The 19422-nt window shown below is 33.2% G+C and overlaps 1 protein-coding gene across 1 annotated transcript in view; it reads right to left on the minus strand.

The window, feature by feature from the left end:
* Positions 1 to 19422, minus strand: part of LOC114331790 (regulating synaptic membrane exocytosis protein 2) — a 421091-nt gene that overhangs the window by 246025 nt on the left and 155644 nt on the right. Inside the window, exon 5 of the mRNA XM_050648222.1 lies at positions 5413 to 5654. Coding sequence (XP_050504179.1) covers positions 5413 to 5654 — 242 coding nt within the window. The remainder of the gene's footprint in view (positions 1 to 5412; positions 5655 to 19422) is intronic.

Here is a 19422-nt window from a genome sequence, read left to right on the forward strand (position 1 = left end):
ATGAACCTACCAAAATAGTATGTAATGCTTTGATTTACATAATTTGAGTTCCATCAAAAGTCTACCAATATTCACCTAATATCTTGTTATTCCACAAAATATTCCTTTAATTCCACAAAAATCAAACTAATTTGATTAAATTCATATAAGTAATAAACAACTGTTAAAAGTTTATGGTGTAAACGTTCAGTTGGTGTATATTCCCACATGACAGATACGCGAAGGTGGCGCAATGGGAAAGCACTTTGATTTTCGATCGGCGGGATCGACGGGAAGCGAGTTCGATCCCCAATGCAAGTTACTATTTTTTCATTTTTTTATACATTTTATGATTGTAAGTATATTATTATATAATTTTTTTCAGAAAATACGTATTTAGTTAAAATTTTTGGCAACAATTAATGTTCAGAAATCATTTCTTTGTGGCATTTTTCAATGTGTTTGTGTGTGTTTTATTCTTTTATTTTTTTTAATTTTTGGTATTGTTTTAATAAAAATTTTTGGAAAGTAGTAAGTATTAAAATTAGTTTAATATTTAAATTAAATATAAATAAACTGTTTAAAGTATATTAATTTCGTTGAAATCATATAATAGAAGTATAACTTCTTACGTGCGTACAAAGTACACACATTTTTTTTGTTTCATACTTTTTATCACTTCTAAAAATGCCTCTAATTAGAAGTTTTCAATTTGGTTGTCCCTATTTTTGTGGTTTCTTCTGTAATTCTTGATTGTGTTCTTTGACTTTACATTAAGTTTCCTAATCTATTTTGGTATAAATCTTAACGAAAGCTCAGGAAAACATTTGATTTTGATAACACTGTTAAGGAATCATTTTAACCTCCAAGTTAAGGAATCGTTTTACAACGACACTCGTTTTACATTGTTTTACGCTACAACATAATGTTGGCTTCGGTCCTAAAAAAACTAACTTATGTTCTACGTGTCTGAAATTTCAAGACAAACTATAAAAAACCTTAGATGCGGTACAAAAAATCAGGTAATGGTTCATCAGCGTTAACACCAATGTCGAGCTTTTATGGGTTTCTAAGAGGAAACAAGATTATCCTGACATAGTGACATTCAGCTTTGAGTGCCAAAATAACTTCCAGGCTATAGCTTCCAGTACTATCCAGGCTGAAGTTTTTGCTTTATGCTGAAAACCCCAAAGCTAAGAGAATCAATGTTTACATAGACAACAACTAATTTACAATTAAGTTTAAATATTTAGTATTGAAAGAACAGAGACTAATTTCCTTCATACATATTTGCGCGCTCCATATGAATCCGTCAAAAATATATACAGTGAGGATGTTTGAGTTGGAATAAATTCATTATCTAGAGAAGGGGCGAATTTGGAGAGAAATCCTGAGACAGCTCAATTTTTATTTTTAAATTATGACTTTTTGTCATATATATCATGCTAGTGACGTCATCCATCTGGACGTGATGACGTAATCGATGATTTTTTTAAATGAGAGTAGGGGTCGTATGATGGCTCATTTGAAAGGTTATTAATATTTATACAGGGTGTTCAAAAATTTTGTTTTTGAATTAAATTAATTGAGACAAAAAGGAGAATGTACGTAATCCATTTATTTCAAAATATACTTAAGTGCTGTCAAAAAACAGAAAGAAATGTTTATTTGACAAATAAACATTGTTTTTCGCTTATATTAAATGTTAAAACTGCCACCCTCCTGTCTCTTAGCAGTTTGAACATTGAATTTAAGCGAAACGCAATGTATATTTGTGAAATAATCATTATTACCTGTTTTTCTGACAGCAGTAAAATGTATTTTAAATTAAACAAATTGCTTACATTCTTCTTTTTGTGTAAATTAATTTAATAAAATAAATGTTTTTGTACACCCTGTAGAAACAAGTAAGATAATGTTTATATTAGTGAATAGAGAATTAAATAACCTTTCCAATGAGCTATCACACAACTTCTACTCTCATTTAAAAAATAATCGATTATGTCATCACGCCCAGATGGATGACGTCACTAGTATGATATATTTGCCAAAAAGTCATAATTTAAAAATAGAAATCGATCTGTCTCAGGATTTCTCTCTAAATTCGCCCATTCTAGAGATAATGAATTTATTCCAACTCAAACGTCCTCACTGTATATTGCATTTAAGTCTTCAGAAAACCTCAGAAATCATTTCAGAAAACTGAAAAAGAGCGATAGAAAATGTGCTGCTAGGGCGACATGAGAATTATCATGTATTCGAGAATGCTTTACACTTATCCAATACCAGCATTGCTGCAGTTCCGCCTTATTTTCAAAAAAGTACTACACAGTGGCGAATCTACGGGGGCGGGTAGGGGAAATTTACCCCCAACATAATCCAAAAGATTCCAGAGTCCAGATTAAAGAGAAAAATTGTTGAAACTTAAAAAATATATTAGCTGACATGAAACTTAAACCACAGACAGACAAATTCAACTCAATAAACACGCCAGTTAGGAAACATAAGGAAATTTAGTGCATATAAGTTATCATTTATGTCTTTTATGTAGTTTGGGCTTATCTTTTTTATGTCTTTTGGTTTGCGTTTAATTGGAAAAGTTCCTGCTTTCCCAAGGCAAATCCTACTTTAGTATAGATCCGCCACTGCTATTGACGCGCTTTCAGAAGACTGAGGAATAACCACATCTACAAGTGCTGCTAGAACGGCACAAGACGTCTCACGTTTTCACGCATGCAGAATACATACCTGATTTCAGCATGGCAACAGCCCCATTTAATTAAAAAAAAAAACACTGAAATATTATTTAAACTTGCTGTATCAATAATACCTAAATTATGCCGTTATTATGTATGTATAGTTTCTAATGGACTAATTATACATCTAAGATCTAACAACATCACGAGAAAAACCAAATGCAAAATATAAAAATCCCTGATAAAACCGGTCCTTATATATGGATCAGAGACATGGACACTGTCGAAAAGCGATGAGAACTTATTAGGTACGTTTGAAGAAAAAATCCTTAGACTCATATATAACGAACCCGACGTCATAACATCCATAAAGATCGGATGTCTGCGCTGGGTGGGCCATGTTGAACGGATGTTGGAGGCCGAAACACCAAAACATATAATGAGGCAAACACCAGTATAGAGAAGGTCAAAGGGAAGACCCAAACTTAGATATATGGGACAAGTGGAACAAGATCTGAAAACACTTGAGATTACCCACTGGAAAATCAAAGCAAGGAACAGAACAGAATGGTGGAAAATCCTAGAACAAGTCAGGACACAAAAAGGGTGGTCGAGATACTGATGATGATAATAGTTTCTTTAAGGCTTTTCCAAAAAAAAATCATCAAATAGCCAGTTAAGTCAAGGACGTTCTTAGTTCGACCAGTTAAGGTAAGACTAGACTCGATCCGGCCATTTAAGGCAAGAACGTGCTCAGTCCCACCAGTTCATATACAGTTGGATTTTATCCAACCAGTTAATGTTCTACCAAAGTCATCCCAAAGTGATACAGAAGTGGAATATCTTGGCCATGTTATGAGAAATGAACAGACATGTGGCTAGTTGCAACTCATTCTTCAGGGCAAGGAATTTGGAAACAGCGGCCCAGGGAGAAGAAGAATATCTTGGCTTCCAACCCTGAAATAGTGGTTTAATACATCAATCGCACTATTCCGAACAGCAGAAAGCAAAGTTAGGATAGCCATGCTGATCGCCAGCATCCTGAGCGGATAGGCACCGTAAGAAGAAGAAGGTAAGGTCATGCTATGCTAATTTGAAGCATTTATGGTAAAATTAAGAAATACTGAGAAGAATTGGTACATAACGACAACTGCTATACACAATTAAACAGAGAAAAACGGCATACATGGGGCACCTAATTAGGAACGAAAGATACCAGTTTCTGCAAACCTTAATTAAAGGAAAGATCAAAGGAAGAAGGGGAGTGGGCAGGAAGAAAATGTCATGGCTCCGTAATGTCAAACAATGGACAGGACTAAGAAACATACGAGACCTAATACATACTGCAAGGGATAGAGAAAAATGGTCAAACGTGATCGCGAACATCCATTAGTGGATTGCATAAGAAGAAGAAGAAGAATGGTAAAATCGTGTCTATGTCATCTTTAACTAATCTGTATGTTAAGTTATTTTTTCTTTTATTTTGGAACGTGTTATGAGGCAAATCCCCCCTTCCCCCTTTCGTAGATTTGCCACTGTTCAGTACTTTTCTGAAGATCAGGCGGAACTGCACCTACGCTGATATTGGATAAGTGCGAAGCATTCGTGAAAACATGATAATTCTATGTCGCTGTAGAAGCACATTTTCTATCGCTCTTTTAAAAGTTTTTTAAGACCTTTTCTGAATTTTCCTGAAGACTTAAATATAATGCATCTATTTTTGACCACAGATTTAAATGGAGTACGCAAATATGCATGAAGGAAATGAGTCTCTATTCTTTCAATACTAAATACAAGGTGATTCAGTGAAACGGTACGATTTGACAACGCTGCTGACGATAAAATAGAGGAGCTGCGGGCTTGCGACGTAAACGTTGTGAATTTAGAAAGTGGATCACAGAATGACAGTGTTAGAATTGGTCGCACACCACAGAATATTGAAGCGGCGCCAAATTCATTACATGCGAGTCGTCGCAGGGATCTTCGAGCACTCGCGTGTAATGAATTTGGCACCGCTTCGATATTTTGTGGTGTGCGAGCAGTTCTGACACGGCCACCTCTTTCTTGTGATGTTAGACCACTACTTTCAAAGTTCCTAACCCAGGTCTTGTAACTTGGTCTTGTGAACGGGGCGGCAAATGGTAGTGTAAACGAAATGCTCGTTGTACAAGCACAAAACTTTCACCATTTTTGTAATAAGCTTTCACAGCAAATGCGCGTTTGTTCACAAGACCACGCCTCGATGACAACTAAACTTTCCACTCTCTAAATTCACAACGTTTATGTCACAAGCCCGCGGCTCCTCTATTTTATCGTCAGCAGCGTTGTCAAATCGTACTGTTTCACTGAATCACCCTTTATTTTCGTTAACTTGACTGTGAATTAGTACGCTTGACTTACACTGAGCACCGGAATCCAATAACTTCAGAAGGCTGTAGCTTCAGAATAACAGTTTTTCAGACCTAGGACTTTTTTAATCTACGCACTCTGGACTTTTTTAATCTACGCACTGAGAACTATCATTGATCGAACGTTCGTTAAATTTGACCGGGGCCACTTTTTCATAAGGAGTGTTGTGGGGTCCTTTAATCAGAAATATATAATTTATCCGTTATTTGTTATTATAATAACTTTAATTATACTAATACATTTAAGTTATTGTGACATGTAAAGAGTCTGTACTTTCTACTAATGTGATGTTACCAGTAAACCAAAAAAGATTATACTTCAAGAGCACCTTGGGCAAGTCCCCCCTGGTCGAATCCTCGCTACTTGTAAATGTGGAAGACGTATCAATGCCAGAATCCCTGTGGGAATCTTGTGAACCTTGACGACTACTGTCATGGTGGTCGAAACGTACAGTTTTCTTTCTTCTCTCTGTAAAGCATCTGTTGTCTGCGGTTACATCTTGCAAGGGCATGTGTTGGTGTACGGGGGCAACTATGTAGTGGCTCAAGGGGGGCCAATTGCCGACGATACCTAAACATTTTTTTAACTTGGGAGAAAGCCATAGAGTTTGGTATTATTTTTAATACAAAGTATGTTACAAATTCCTTAAAATCTCGATTCGACTGCAATTATAGTTAGTTTGACAGTAAATTTTAAAATAACGTTAACATCAAAAATATACATGAAACAACTCTTTGATCTTTAGACGTTTAGAAATGTTTAAAAATTAACTTGCGTTACGTGACTTATTTCATATAGTTATTAATTGTCTAATCTTATAAAAGTCTATGACGACACGTCAAGACGATACGACGCGCGACGACACGTCATAAACGCTGTTTGTCCGGGACAATAACCCCCGGATAATTTTATTATTAATTTATATTTAAAAAACAGGTATAGATATGTCATGTTAAATTTATTGATTAAAATTATATTTTTAAAATTGAATAAAGGAATATTATCATTTATTTATTATTATGATTTTAATCAAATTATGTTATATTAAAATAATTCAATACATTATTATATTTGCTTCTAACGCCACCCGCTAATCATCAACAAAGCATACGTTGTTTACTTTTGACAGAACCGTCAAAGTAAAACTAAATATTAATTCATTGATTATTAATAAAATATAAATATCATTTGATTGTAATTAAAGGACCCCACAGAAACCTTATGGGAAATGGCTCTCTGTTACATAAATGATCTGAAACTTTGGGTTCTGGTAGTCCTTGATGTGTAAAACAAAAGACTCAATGGGCGCGTAGCTCCAAAAAATCATGGATTTAAGATATAGGGGAAAGTGGAGTAAAATGATCCCTTCGGGTCTAAATGATCCCTCGTTTTCTGGCCGTTTTCGAAAATCTACCGAAGTACTGAGATATGACAACTATGCAGCTTGCACCACCTTTCAATATGCGGTACAGCCGACCGGGATTTAGTTCCGACCAAACAAGCAACAAGCGAAGGTTAAAATTTTTCCACCCCGATCTAAAAAGGCTATAGCGGGATATAGGCTATAGCGGGATAAGATGGTCAAAAATGCCCCCGCAACGATCAGCCCCGCTACTTATGTTTTCGATAAAGGATATAAAATTATGCCCTCATGCAAATTTTTAGCTTCCCAGAGGTCCTAAAACGTCTTAAATCAAGAAAAGAAGAATTTTTAGGTTTTATTTTTTTGTGAACGCAATTTTACTTTAAAAAATCTGAAAAAATTCTAGATGTTGTATCTTTTGAATACAAAACAACCTAATGTTTTTCAGATTTTTGTAATGAAAAATGAGCCCAGGAAAAAAATTTTAAATTTTCAAAAAAATTTTAGGTTATGATAATATGATTTGGCCAACTTTTAAATAGTATTTTGTTGTGTACTTTTTGCCGTTCTTTTAAATGGCAGAGGCAGAATTTTTAATATCTGAGCGGAAAGAACGAAAAAATCGAAAAAAACCGTTTTTGGCTGTCTCGAGATGCATCTCGGGACAGCCAATTTTAGGATTTAGGATCCTGACTACAACAACTGAAAAAAAAAACTAAAATTTTGAATTTTGTCATAAAATTTGCTATGTGCGGTTATAATAATATTTGGAACAACTTTCCCAAATAACTTTTATCGATATCTGTAACGCGAAGCAAATCGAATCGCATATCGAAAATTCACCCTGTTTGTAGTAGGCCGCGTTTAAAATTTAAAGTTCAGTTGACTATTTTAAAAATTGTGAACCATCACCCTGTATGACTGTGCAAAATTTCAAATCTGTATATATTTTTATAGCCGAAACATAGGGGTGTCTTCATCTTAAATGCGACACACTGTATCTTGTCAATTTGTTGATTTATTGCAATTAATATAGTCGTATTTTTTATAGATTCAAAATATACAATCAAAGTACTGACTAATTCACTAATTTTATCATAAAAAGGTCAAATTGATTGCATTAAAGTATGGAACTAATTATTAATGTGTATTAATAATTAATGTGTATTAATAATGTGTATATAATTATGTGTAATAATATAATATAATATAATATACAGAGTGAGTTTTATGTATGGAAACCCTCAATTATCTCGGAAATGGCTTGCACTATTTTTATGGATTGTGGTGGGTTGGAGTTTTCTAATGTGGCCGATATTATAATACTTACATTGTTGTCAGATCTTCCGTTTTTCTGAAACTCTAATTAACTTGTTTAGTTCAAATGGAACACCCTGTATATTTTTTGCATTTTGAAGTCCTTAAGAAATACTGATTATTTTCCATGTTATATTCCCTATACCTAAAGGCCATAATTTCGGAGTTATTGCTACATTTATTTAAAAAACTTTTTAAACAATAAATTATAAAAATCAATTTTTTTGGCCTACATAGACATTATTTTACGTTATTTGGACCATTGGGAACAAAAAAGTTCTCTTGTAATTTTTCTCTAAAGTTAACCGTTTTCGAGTTATAAATAATTTAAATCTGAAAAGAAATCGAATAATTACGATTTTCAAGGTTAAAAAACACAAATCAAAAATACTATTTTTGAAACTGCCAAGTACCTATAGAAATTCAAGCTAAAGCCTTATTTTATCACTTACCAATAAGTAATTTGAGCTTGTTTCATTCTAAAATATTGTTTTTTTAGTTGTTAATGCTTCATTAACATTTATTAAAAAGCAATGTTTTAGAATAAAACGTGCCAAAAAATTTTATAGCCAGCCCCTGGAAGAAGAATTTTGGGTACTCCGCAGTTTCAAAAATATTGTTTTTTATTTTTGTTTTTGAACCTTGAAAATCGTCATTATTCGATTTTTTTCAGTTTTAAATTGTTTATAACTCGAAAACGATTAACTTTAGAGAAAAATTACAAAAGACCTTTTCTTGTTCCCAATGATCCAAAGAACGTAAAATAATGTCTACACGGACCGAAAAAATTGGTTTTTATAAAATTCCTTAAATTTTTTTTTTTAATAAATGTAGCAATAACTCCGAAACTATGGCATTTGGGTATAGAGTAAATGTCATAAAAAATAATCAGTATATCTTAAGGACTTCGAAACGCAAAAAATATACAGGGTGTTCTTTTGAAATAAGAAAGTTCATTAGATTTCCAGAAAAACGGAAAATCTGACAACAATGTAATAATTATCACTGTAATATCGGCTGCATTAGAAAACCCCTACCCACCAAAACCTATGAATAACGTGCAAGTCGTTTCCGAGATACTTGAGGGTTTTTATACATAAAACTCACTCTTTTATTATAATAATTATAATAACATTATATTAGTACGCATTAATTGGTTCAATATTTCAATGCAATCAATTTGAACCTTTTATGATTAAATTAGTGGACTTGTCAGTATTCCCATTGTATATTTTGAATCTATAAAAAATACGACTATATTAGTTGCAATAAATTATCGAATTGATAAGATACAGTGTGTCGCATTTAAGATGAAGACACCCCTATGTTTCGGCTATCAAAATATATACAGATTTGAAATTTTGCGCAGTCATATAGGTTGATGTTTCACAATTTTTAAAATAGTCAACTGAACTTTAAATTTTAAACGCGGCCTACTACAAACAGGGTGAATTTTCGATATGCGATTCGATTTGCTTCGCGTTACAGATATCGATAAAAGTTATTTGGAAAAGTTGTTCCAAATATTATTATAACCCCACATACCAATTTTTATGACAAAATTCACATTTTCAGTTTTTTTTTCAGTTGTAGTCAGGATCCTAAATCCTAAAATTGGCTGTCCCGAGATGCATCTCGAGACAGCCAAAAACGGTTTTTTCGATTTTTTCGTTCTTTCCGCTCAGATACTAAGATTTCTGCCTCTGCCATTTAAAAGAACGGCAAAAAGTACACAAATAAATACTATTTAGAAGTTGGCCAAATCATATTATCATAACCTAAAATTTTTTTGAAAATTTCAAAAAATTTTCCTGGGCTCATTTTTTATTACAAAAATCTGAAAAAAATTAGGTTGTTTTGTATTCAAAAGATACAACTTCTTGAATTTTTTTAGATTTTTTAAAGTAAAATTGCGCTCACAAAAAAATAAAACCTAAAAATTCTTCTTTTCTCGATTTAAGACGTTTTAGGACATCTGGGAAGCTAAAAATTTGCATGATGGCATAATTTTATATCCTTTATCGAAAACATAAGTAGCTGGGCTGATCGGTGCGGGGGCATTTTTGACCATCTTATCCCGCTATAGCCTTTACGATTAATATCTAGTGATTTAATGATTGAAAACTGATTGTGTTGGGCATTACTCGTTGAGGTTAAATAGCTGTATTGAAATGTAAGTTCATTTATTTTATTAATATTATAACTTAGGCTATATTCACGGTTAGGATATTTGGTGTATAATGGGTTAAAATGATGCCTCTATTGCGGGGTAAAATGATCCTGCTTGCGAGTGGGATCATTTTACCCCGTATCTCATAAAATGCACATTTTTTATTTTTAATCAAATCACAGTCGTTAAAGATTTCTTATTTGTTTCCGAATGCCACGCACATATCAACGTAAGAGTGATAGACAAAGCTGGGATCCAGTCCATATGAAAAATGTATTGGAGGAAGTTAAAAAGAGAGTGCCTGTCAAAACTGCAACACGGATCTTTAACGTGCCAAGAATGTCACTTAAACGGCGTGCTACGGATAAAAATAAAGTTGCTAAAAAATAAAAAAATTACTTTGGAGGTGGAGACCAGTTTTTTCGCCTGAACAAGAACAATAATTAGTAGCACACTTGTTGGATCTTGAAAGTAGGATGTATGGGTTAACAACAAGAGATTTGGGACAACTGGCTTATCAACTTGCTGAACAAAATAAGATTCCTCGCAAGTTTTCGCACGTTGAAAAGGCAGCTGGTAAAGACTGGTTATATGGGTTTAGAAAAAGACACCCAGAGATTTCCCTAAGATGTCCTGAAGCTACTTCAGCCGCCAGAGCGAGAGCTTTCAATAAACCCGTTGTCACAAAGTTTTTTAATCTTGTTAAAGATGTTTTTACAAAACATAACTATCCACCTCACAGGATTTACAATGTCGACGAGACTTCAATATCTACTGTCCCTGGTCGTAACTCAAAAATTTTAGCCAGAAAAGGCTCAAAGCAAGTATCCCGTGTGGCTTCAGCTGAGCGCAGTGTTTCAACAACAGCAGTTATTTGCGTATTAGCTGCTGGAAGTTTTGTGCCACCGATGCTGATTTCTAACAGAAAACGAATGAAGGCAGAGCCAACAGATGGTGCACCTCCAGGTACTGTTTTTACGTGCAATTATAGTGGATGGATGCCAGTAGAAGTTTCTACACAGTGGTTTGATCACTTTCTGTCATTTGTAAAATCCAGTGAGAATGATCCAGTTCTGCTCATATTAGATGGGCATTTGTCGCATACAAGAAATCTTGATGATATTTTGAACGCCAGACAAATTTTTTGACTATATTATGTCTTCCCCCTCACTGCACACACAAGCTCCAGCCTCTGGATGTTGCAGTTATGGGTCCTATTAGTGCTTATTTAGACCAGGCACTGGAAAAGTGGTTAAATAATCACCCTGGAAGAACGGTTACCGTGTTTCAAATTAGTCAAATATTCTGCGAAGGTTATCTAAAAGCCTGTATACCAGCCAACGGAATTAACGGATTCCGCAAAACAGGAATTTTTCCATATGAACCTGAAGTTTTCCAGGAAAGTGCCAGGAAACTACCTCAACCTGATGATCCATTCAGAAATCCAATACCAGGACCTAGTTCGCATCAAGCGGATGAGTTGATTCGAGATGAAGCAAATTTGTCCTTTTCTGTAACACCTCAAGATTGTCATCCGCTTCCAAAAATTAAAGGAAAACGCAACACCACTGAAAGAAAGTCTTATGGAAGTTCAGTTTTAACCAGCACGCCGTATAAAGATGCACTTGAAGATAACATTAAGATGAAAGAAACAAAACGAAAAAAGAAAAGGGTCATTCAGGTAGCTAAGAAAACAGTCAAGGCGAAGAAACAAAATATTTCTAGTTCTTCAGATACAGAGGATGATGATCAAAATGCAATATGTCTATATTGCTCCGAGGAGTAGTCTAGATCTGCAGGAGGAGAAGGATGGATCCAGTGCTCCACCTGTTCAAAGTGGAAGTGGACCCATGATCAGTGCGCTGGAGTCGACGAAGAAGATTCAACTTTTGTGTGTGACATGTGTGCTGACTCACCTTTAGGTAAGGTTCGACGGAAACTTAGTCTATAACTTTTTCTACTTGTATTACTTTAGTGTTTAGCATGTCCTGTTACGTAAAAAGCTTATTATTCCTTTTTGTACGATTCTTTTTCATAGGGATCATTTTACCCGCACGTTAGGGGTAAAACGATCCTTTCGCACTTTTTTGAAAACATGATGTTTTCTGTTGTATTAATAAATCTTCCTCCAAATCATATAGAGTTTTAGGTAGATAAATTGTGTACATCATCCTGAGTAAAAGGCGGATGTTACAATATTTGCAGATTTTTTTTTACATAATTTTTTTCCATAGGGGGATCATTTTGCCCCACCTTCCCCTAAGCCTCTGAATTTATAGGTATAGTGAGGACGTTTGAGTTGGAATAAATTCATTTTCTCGAGAATAGACGACTCTGGAGATAAATTACGAATCTGGTCGATTTTTATTATTAAATTATAATATTTTGGCATATTTTTCATACTAGTGACGTCATACATCTGGGCGTGATGACGCAATCGATGATTTTTTTAAATAAGAATAGGGGTCGTGTGATAACTCATTTGAAAGGTTATACAATTCTCTATTCACTATAAACATTCACATAAATATTTATACAGGGCGCCCAAAAAATTTTTTGAATTAAATTAATTGAGACAAAAAGAAGAATGTATATAATTTATTTAATTCGAAATACATTTTACTGCTGTCAAAAAACAGAAAAAAATGTTAATTTGAATAATAAACATTGCTTTCGTTTGAATTAAATGGTCAAACTGCTAAGAGGCAGGTGGGTGGCAGCTTTAATATTGAATTTAAGCGAAAAACAATATTTATTTATGAAATAAACATTCTATCCTGTTTTCGGACAACAGTAAAATGTATTTCGAATTAAATTAATTATATACATTCTTCTTTTTGTCTCAATTAATTTTAAAAAAATTTGCAACCTGTATAAATAATTATGTTAATGTTTATATTAGTGAATAGAGAATTGAATAACCTTTCAAATGAGCTATCACACGACCCCTATTCTTATTTAAAAAAAATCATCGATTGCGTCATCACGTCCAGATGGATAACGTCACTAGTATGAGATATATGTTAAAATATTATAATTTAAAAATAAAAATCGACCTGATTAGTAATTTATCTCCAGAGCCACCCATTCTCGAGAAAATGAATGTATTCCAACTCAACCGTCCTCATTGTACCTATAAATTCAAGAGACATATCTTAAAACCATGATTTTTTGGAGCTACGCGCCCATTGAGTCTTTTGTTCTACACATCGAGGACTACCAGAACCTAAAGTTTCAGAGCATTTGCCAGAGACCCATTCCCCATAAGGTTTTTGCGGGGTCCTTTACTTATTATATAAAATAAACATGATGTTTAAAAATAAAATTTGAGTATAGTTTGAAAGGAATTTATTTATAAGTAACGTTAAAATGGCAAATAGAAATACACAATATATTGCTTTCATAATTGCAAATTAAATGTTTAGATTTATATAACGGACTCCCCTTTAATGGGTGTACATTGACTCTTCGATCTATTTTATGTGTCATTTTCATAGACATTGTGTCTATATCGCTTTACATTGACGATTCAAATATCCTTACTCGAAATATTTACTACTTCATCAGTAATTAATTTTTTCGCAACATTGACAAAAATATTGGTTACTTTATTAAGACAAATAATTTAAAGCTTTATGTCACTTTATTGGTTTATTATTTACTTGATTTACATGCAAGACGTTTATTATTTTAAAAATTTAATTTTTGTTGATCCCAAAAGCTTGAAAAAAATGAGTGGAGTGTCTGTGGACTGAGTGAATGTGCAATGCACAAATCCACAGATTTAACATGAAAGCAAAAGAATTTAATATGACCATATTCTCAATTCAGAAAACTAAATCAATAAGAACCAGCAAAGAACCAATCAGATGTAAAATTGAAATTGATGGCATCAGTATTTAACATGTACTGGAAGTAAAATACCTTGGAATTACCTACACTGTCCAGCTGTGGAGGCCTGAACAGAGAAAATAGAAATGTTCTTATTATATGAATATTATAACGGGTGTCCACTTATGTTTTCCCCCATTTTAACTGCCTATAACTTCTAAACGACTTAAGATAGAAATATGCGGTTTTCGCTGAAATGTTTTATTTTAGTAAAAGTTTTGTCTGAATGAATTGAATTTTTTATATCGCTTTTAAATACGAAAATAAAAATGGCGGATTTTTGAAAAAAAAAAACGTTGTTGACTTTTTTTAATGGAACACCCAGTATATTTTTTTGTAAATTGAAAGAAAGGGTCATTCACCTATCCAGCGATATAAAAAATTTTAAAATAGGTTGTCAAAACACTGAGTAATTAATTTTTAAAATGAGAGGTGCAACGTAGATATCACATACCTAGATAACATAACTAAGCAATTTTTAATTTAATTTTTCCTTTCCAACAATCGTTTTTTTAGATTATATAGCGCCATCAATCCATAATTCAAAAAAATGTCTCGAATAAAAGTTACTTATTTTTACCTCACAATAAAACACTGAAAACTTTTGTTTTCTATACTTCCACAAAATTTATTATTTACAACTATTGACTACAGCTGTTTCGGCAGAGTGCCTTTCTCAAGTGAAATAATTTACAATGTGTTTGCCTTTTTAAGTCTCTAACTGAAGAGGTTGAGGAGTGGGGAGCTGTTTGTCTCGAGTTGGTCATTCAGAATTATATCTGTATTTTTCAGTTTATTAATTTCCATAGATTCTAAAAAAATATAGCTTAAGGCCTTTATTTTGGATATGCAGAATTTGAAACTCTTCATTGAAAGAATAATTATGATCTAGAAGGTGAAGTGCGTATGTAGAAGTGTTTGTTTTTCTATTGTTGAAAGCCCTTTTGTGTTCTGCTATCCGTTTGTCAAAAGTTCTGCCAGTTTGACCGATGTACGTTTTCGGACAGTCACCACAAGTTAGTTTGTACACACCACTCTGTAGTTGCTTTCTCTTTCGGCTTTTATTGTTCTTAATATATTTGCTTAAGTTGTTGTTAGTTCTGAAAGCTGGTATTATTCCTTTCTTTTTTATGTATCTTGCTATTTTTGTTGTTATCTTGCCAGTATATGTGAGAGAGTAGAAGCTACTGGGTTCTTTCTGTGGTGGTGGATAGACTAATTTCAGGGCTTTCTTATGGAGTTTTTGATTTAAAATTTTGTTAACTGTTTGTTCGTTATAGCGTTGTTTACTGCTATTTGCTTAATAATGTTTAGTTCTATCTCGAAGTTATTTTTTGTCATGGGAATTTCTGTCAGTCTATGTATCATGCTATGGTATTTTTACCTATTTTTTACTTATTTTTACGTAAGGAATTCAAATCTGCAATAAAAATGGGGGCTTCCATTTAAGATTTTAAAGTAACCCCTCACCCCACCTCCGTGGGGGTCGTGTTTGGTGCCATTCGATAGATTTTTTAAAAATATAATTGTATTTTTCAGTTTTTCGATCTGATGTTCATTTCGCGAAATATCGCGGGATTCGTATTTAAAATATTAAATTTACCGCCCACCCCTCTCCGTGGGAAGCCGTGTTTGGTATAATTCGATAGATTTTTTAAAAATATTGAGCACGTATTTTTTAGTTTTTAGATCTGTCATTCATTTCGCGAAATATTCGCTTTTTTCTTGTGAAATTTTGGGAAACCATTTTCTTACGCCCCGCTCAAATCGTCAGATTTTTGAAATATACATACACTGATTTGCAGGTACTTAACTTACCTTATCTTAATCTGACGGTTTCGAGTTTTTCTAAAGATAGATTTTTTTTCGGTTCCCCCTTAACAAACTCCCCTGCATTAATAGCCAATATATGGTAGAGGTACATTTTCAGGGTACAATTTTTCTCCCCATGTAATAATCTGACGCACTCGAGTAACTGCAAAAATCCCCGCTTGGGCTCCCCTACCATAAACATGAACTAAAAATTTTAAAGTACGTATTAGCTTATAAATTTTATGGATCAGCATCTCCCTCTAGATAATCGTTCCGATTTAGAGCATGTGGTAAGCTTCGATAGTATTCGTGAAACTCCGATGGTACAAAAGGCAATAAATTTTGCTGTTGAAATAGGCACTAGCCTTTTATTTATTTGGTCCAGATCCATTGGTAAGGTAAGTTCGGTTCTTGTGTTTCTTCTCAAATCTACTTCCTTGAAATTCGTTGCTTGAAATAATGTTTTGTAGTACAGTATTTCTAACTGGTCTTTTCTATACATACTGCAAGTAAACTACTTTAGAAAATAGGAACGGCTGTTTATTACGACTAATTTTTCGAGCAACGAAAGGTGCAGCATTTGAAGAACCCTTTGCAACGGTATACATTGGATCACAAGAGTTAAAGTCCGCCAATTCTAAGTTTATTACTTTAAATTTTGAGGAACAGTGACCGATAAGTTGCTTCCAATCCCACGGAGTTACAACTGTCATTGAAGAATTTTTTTTCGCTGTTTTTATTTGTGCATGAACGGTGTCAGCTTCCATGTGACTATGTCCTTTTAAAAGAAATTTTTGATCAATGGTTTTAAGCTGTGGATATTAATTTAGAATGAAATAAAAGCCCATTACGATGCTGCTGTTCTTATTTTGGCCAAAGTAATTATCAGACCAAAGCGTTATGTGCTCTATATTGGATCCCGGTAAGTTTAGATCTGCCCATTTTACCAAGGCTGAGGGCAACTTATTCCCACCTATCCTACCTTTTGATTCGTCCCACATCATTCACCAGGCTGAATTATTTGAGGAATAAAAAATTGTATAATTTAAAATCCAAAGCTTTCTTTTATAAAAAGTAAGCGAATTGGTCAACAGCGGTGTAGGTAAACATTTTTGAAGACCTGCTGTGAGTACCTTATGTTTGCCATTTTCTTTTGTTTCATTTGTGTCTGAGGATTTGAGATTGTACCTACGATCTGCATCTTTCAGATGTAAATTTCTTTGAGGGCTGTTCGTTTTACATGGACTTAAACTACCATTGTCGGTTTACATAGATAGAGGAATATTGTCCTAAGTCCAACTTAGGATTATATGCCTGTAAGGAGGTACGGACTTAAGACAATGTTATTTTATCTATTTTCTTTTTATATTTAAAATGAACTTGGCATTATATACCACTAAATAGATTGTAAAAATGTAAATAAACCTACATAAATAAGTCCAATACGTAAAAATGTTACTTAGGACAGTATGCTTCCGACATACAGAACTAAGCAAATTGATATTATGTACGTTATGTGATTTCCACATTGCATCTCTAATTTTAAAAATTAATTGCTCAGTCATTTGATAACCGATTTTAAAAAATTTTATGTCGATGGATAGGTAAATGACCGTTTTTTCAAGTTTTTAGGTAAATGACCAATTTTTATATCGCTTTTAACCTTTAACTACCCGCGCATCAAGTTATAACGTAACTACACGCGTGGCGTACTTTGTACGCCACAAGAAAATACACTTAAAAACAGCGGATTTGTTTAATTTTTTTTGAAAAAATACACTTAGTTGTTTGTTATAAACCTTATTCGGCATCAGTGAATACTTGGAGTTCCTTTTCAGTAAGCCAATTGGGATTTATAACTGGAATCATGGAATAACTGGATTCCATGATAAATAAAATTACTAATAAAAAATTTTTTAAATGTGATTTTTTACAGGAGAAAAAGTATTGTTTAAAAAGAAAAATATATTTTTTGCCATAATGACTAAAAAACAATTAAAATATGTACTTATATTACGACTTATAGTAATATAATCCTGGGGTATATTGTCCACCACCGGAAACAACAAATAATAAAATGTAAATTACGATCTTTCCAGAACGCCGATTATAACGAAACTAAAACCAAATTGTAAAGCACATTCCAGTGATAGGTTAGAAAAATAAGCAAGGGCAAAAATTAAATTTTTAAATATATTTCCAGTAGAATTCTTATATCTGGCGTACAAAGTACGCCAGCGCGTGTAGTTAAAGGTTAAATAAAAAATGGCGGATTTTAAAATAAAACGTTGTTGACTTTTTTTATTAAAACACGCAGTATATTTTTTGTACCTTGAAAAAAAAACGGTCACTTACCTATCCAGCGATATAAAAAATTTTAAAATCGGTTGTCAAATGACTGAGCAATTAATTTTTAAAAGAGAGATGAAATGTGGAAATCACATAACATAATATCAATTTGCTTCGTTATGTTATTTAGGTATGTGATATCCACGTTGCACCTCTCATTTTAAAAATTAATTACTCAGTGATTTGACAACCGATTTTGAAAAACTTTATATCGCTGGATAGGTGAATGACATTTCTTTCAATTTACAAAAAAATATACTGGGTGTTCCATTAAAAAAAAGTCAACAACGTTTTTTTCAAAAATCCGCCATTTTTATTTTCGTATTTGAAAGCGATATAAAAAATTCAATTAATTCAGACAAAACTTTTACTAAAATATAACATTTCAGCGAAAACCGCATACATATTTCTATCTTGAGAAGTTATAGGCAGTTAAAATGGGGGAAAATATAAGTGGACACCCGGTATTATACTAATACTTCGCTAACGAGTTCTAAAAACAACTGTTTTTTATATAAAAACAGACTAAAAATCTAAAAATTAAAGGAATAACGCAGAAAATACAAAAAATCGCTGATATAGGTAACTTAATTAACCTATTTAACCTATGAAATGCCAATAGTGTCAAAATTTTATAAATGTCATTAGTGTCAAAATTTGATAACAGTGGAGTACACTAGCCTGAGGATGGACCAATTACAAACAAGCTTTAAGGCTTGAGAAATTTGAATTACTCCTTTTGGTTTAAAAATAGACATAGCAGTTTTAATTTCGAGGTAATATGGTAAGAAAAATATGGATGATGATACGTCATTGATACATCAATAAATATGATACATCTGTTAAACTGGTAGTGAAGTGAAGATTTCAATAAAGGTACAATATACATGGTGTTGTATTTAAAAGCCAAAGCGACAACTGATATCCAAAAAATCTTATCCAATAGATAACTAAGCAAAATTTCAAGGGCGGAACGCTGCGTGGGGAAAAATGGTGGCGGGCAGAGGTGAGTATAGAAATTATAAGGGGTTTTTTGTGACGTTCGTGATCGACGTATTACACCAAAACTTGGGAATAAGTAGATAATGACGTAACTATACTAAATTTACAATCAAAATGCAGTAGAAACAAACAAACCAAGACACGGTAAATGCTACTAGGAGTACCTACTCCCGAATCATAATTTACAATGTATTTACATTGTAAATCCCAAATCATGATTTCCAAAGTTTATACATTGTAAATTATGATTCGGGAGTGCTCCTAGTAGCACTTAACGTATATTGTTTTGTTTATTTCTACTGGATCTTGAATATAAATTTAGTATGTATAAGCAAAATCTCCAGAGGCGGAACGCTGCGTGGGGGACAAAGGTGTGGCGAGCAGGGGTGAATATAAAAATTATAAGGGATTTTTTGTGACGTTCGTGATCGAGC

This window comes from Diabrotica virgifera, chromosome 4 (genome assembly GCF_917563875.1).
Source record: "Diabrotica virgifera virgifera chromosome 4, PGI_DIABVI_V3a".
Classification (NCBI taxonomy): domain Eukaryota; kingdom Metazoa; phylum Arthropoda; class Insecta; order Coleoptera; family Chrysomelidae; genus Diabrotica; species Diabrotica virgifera.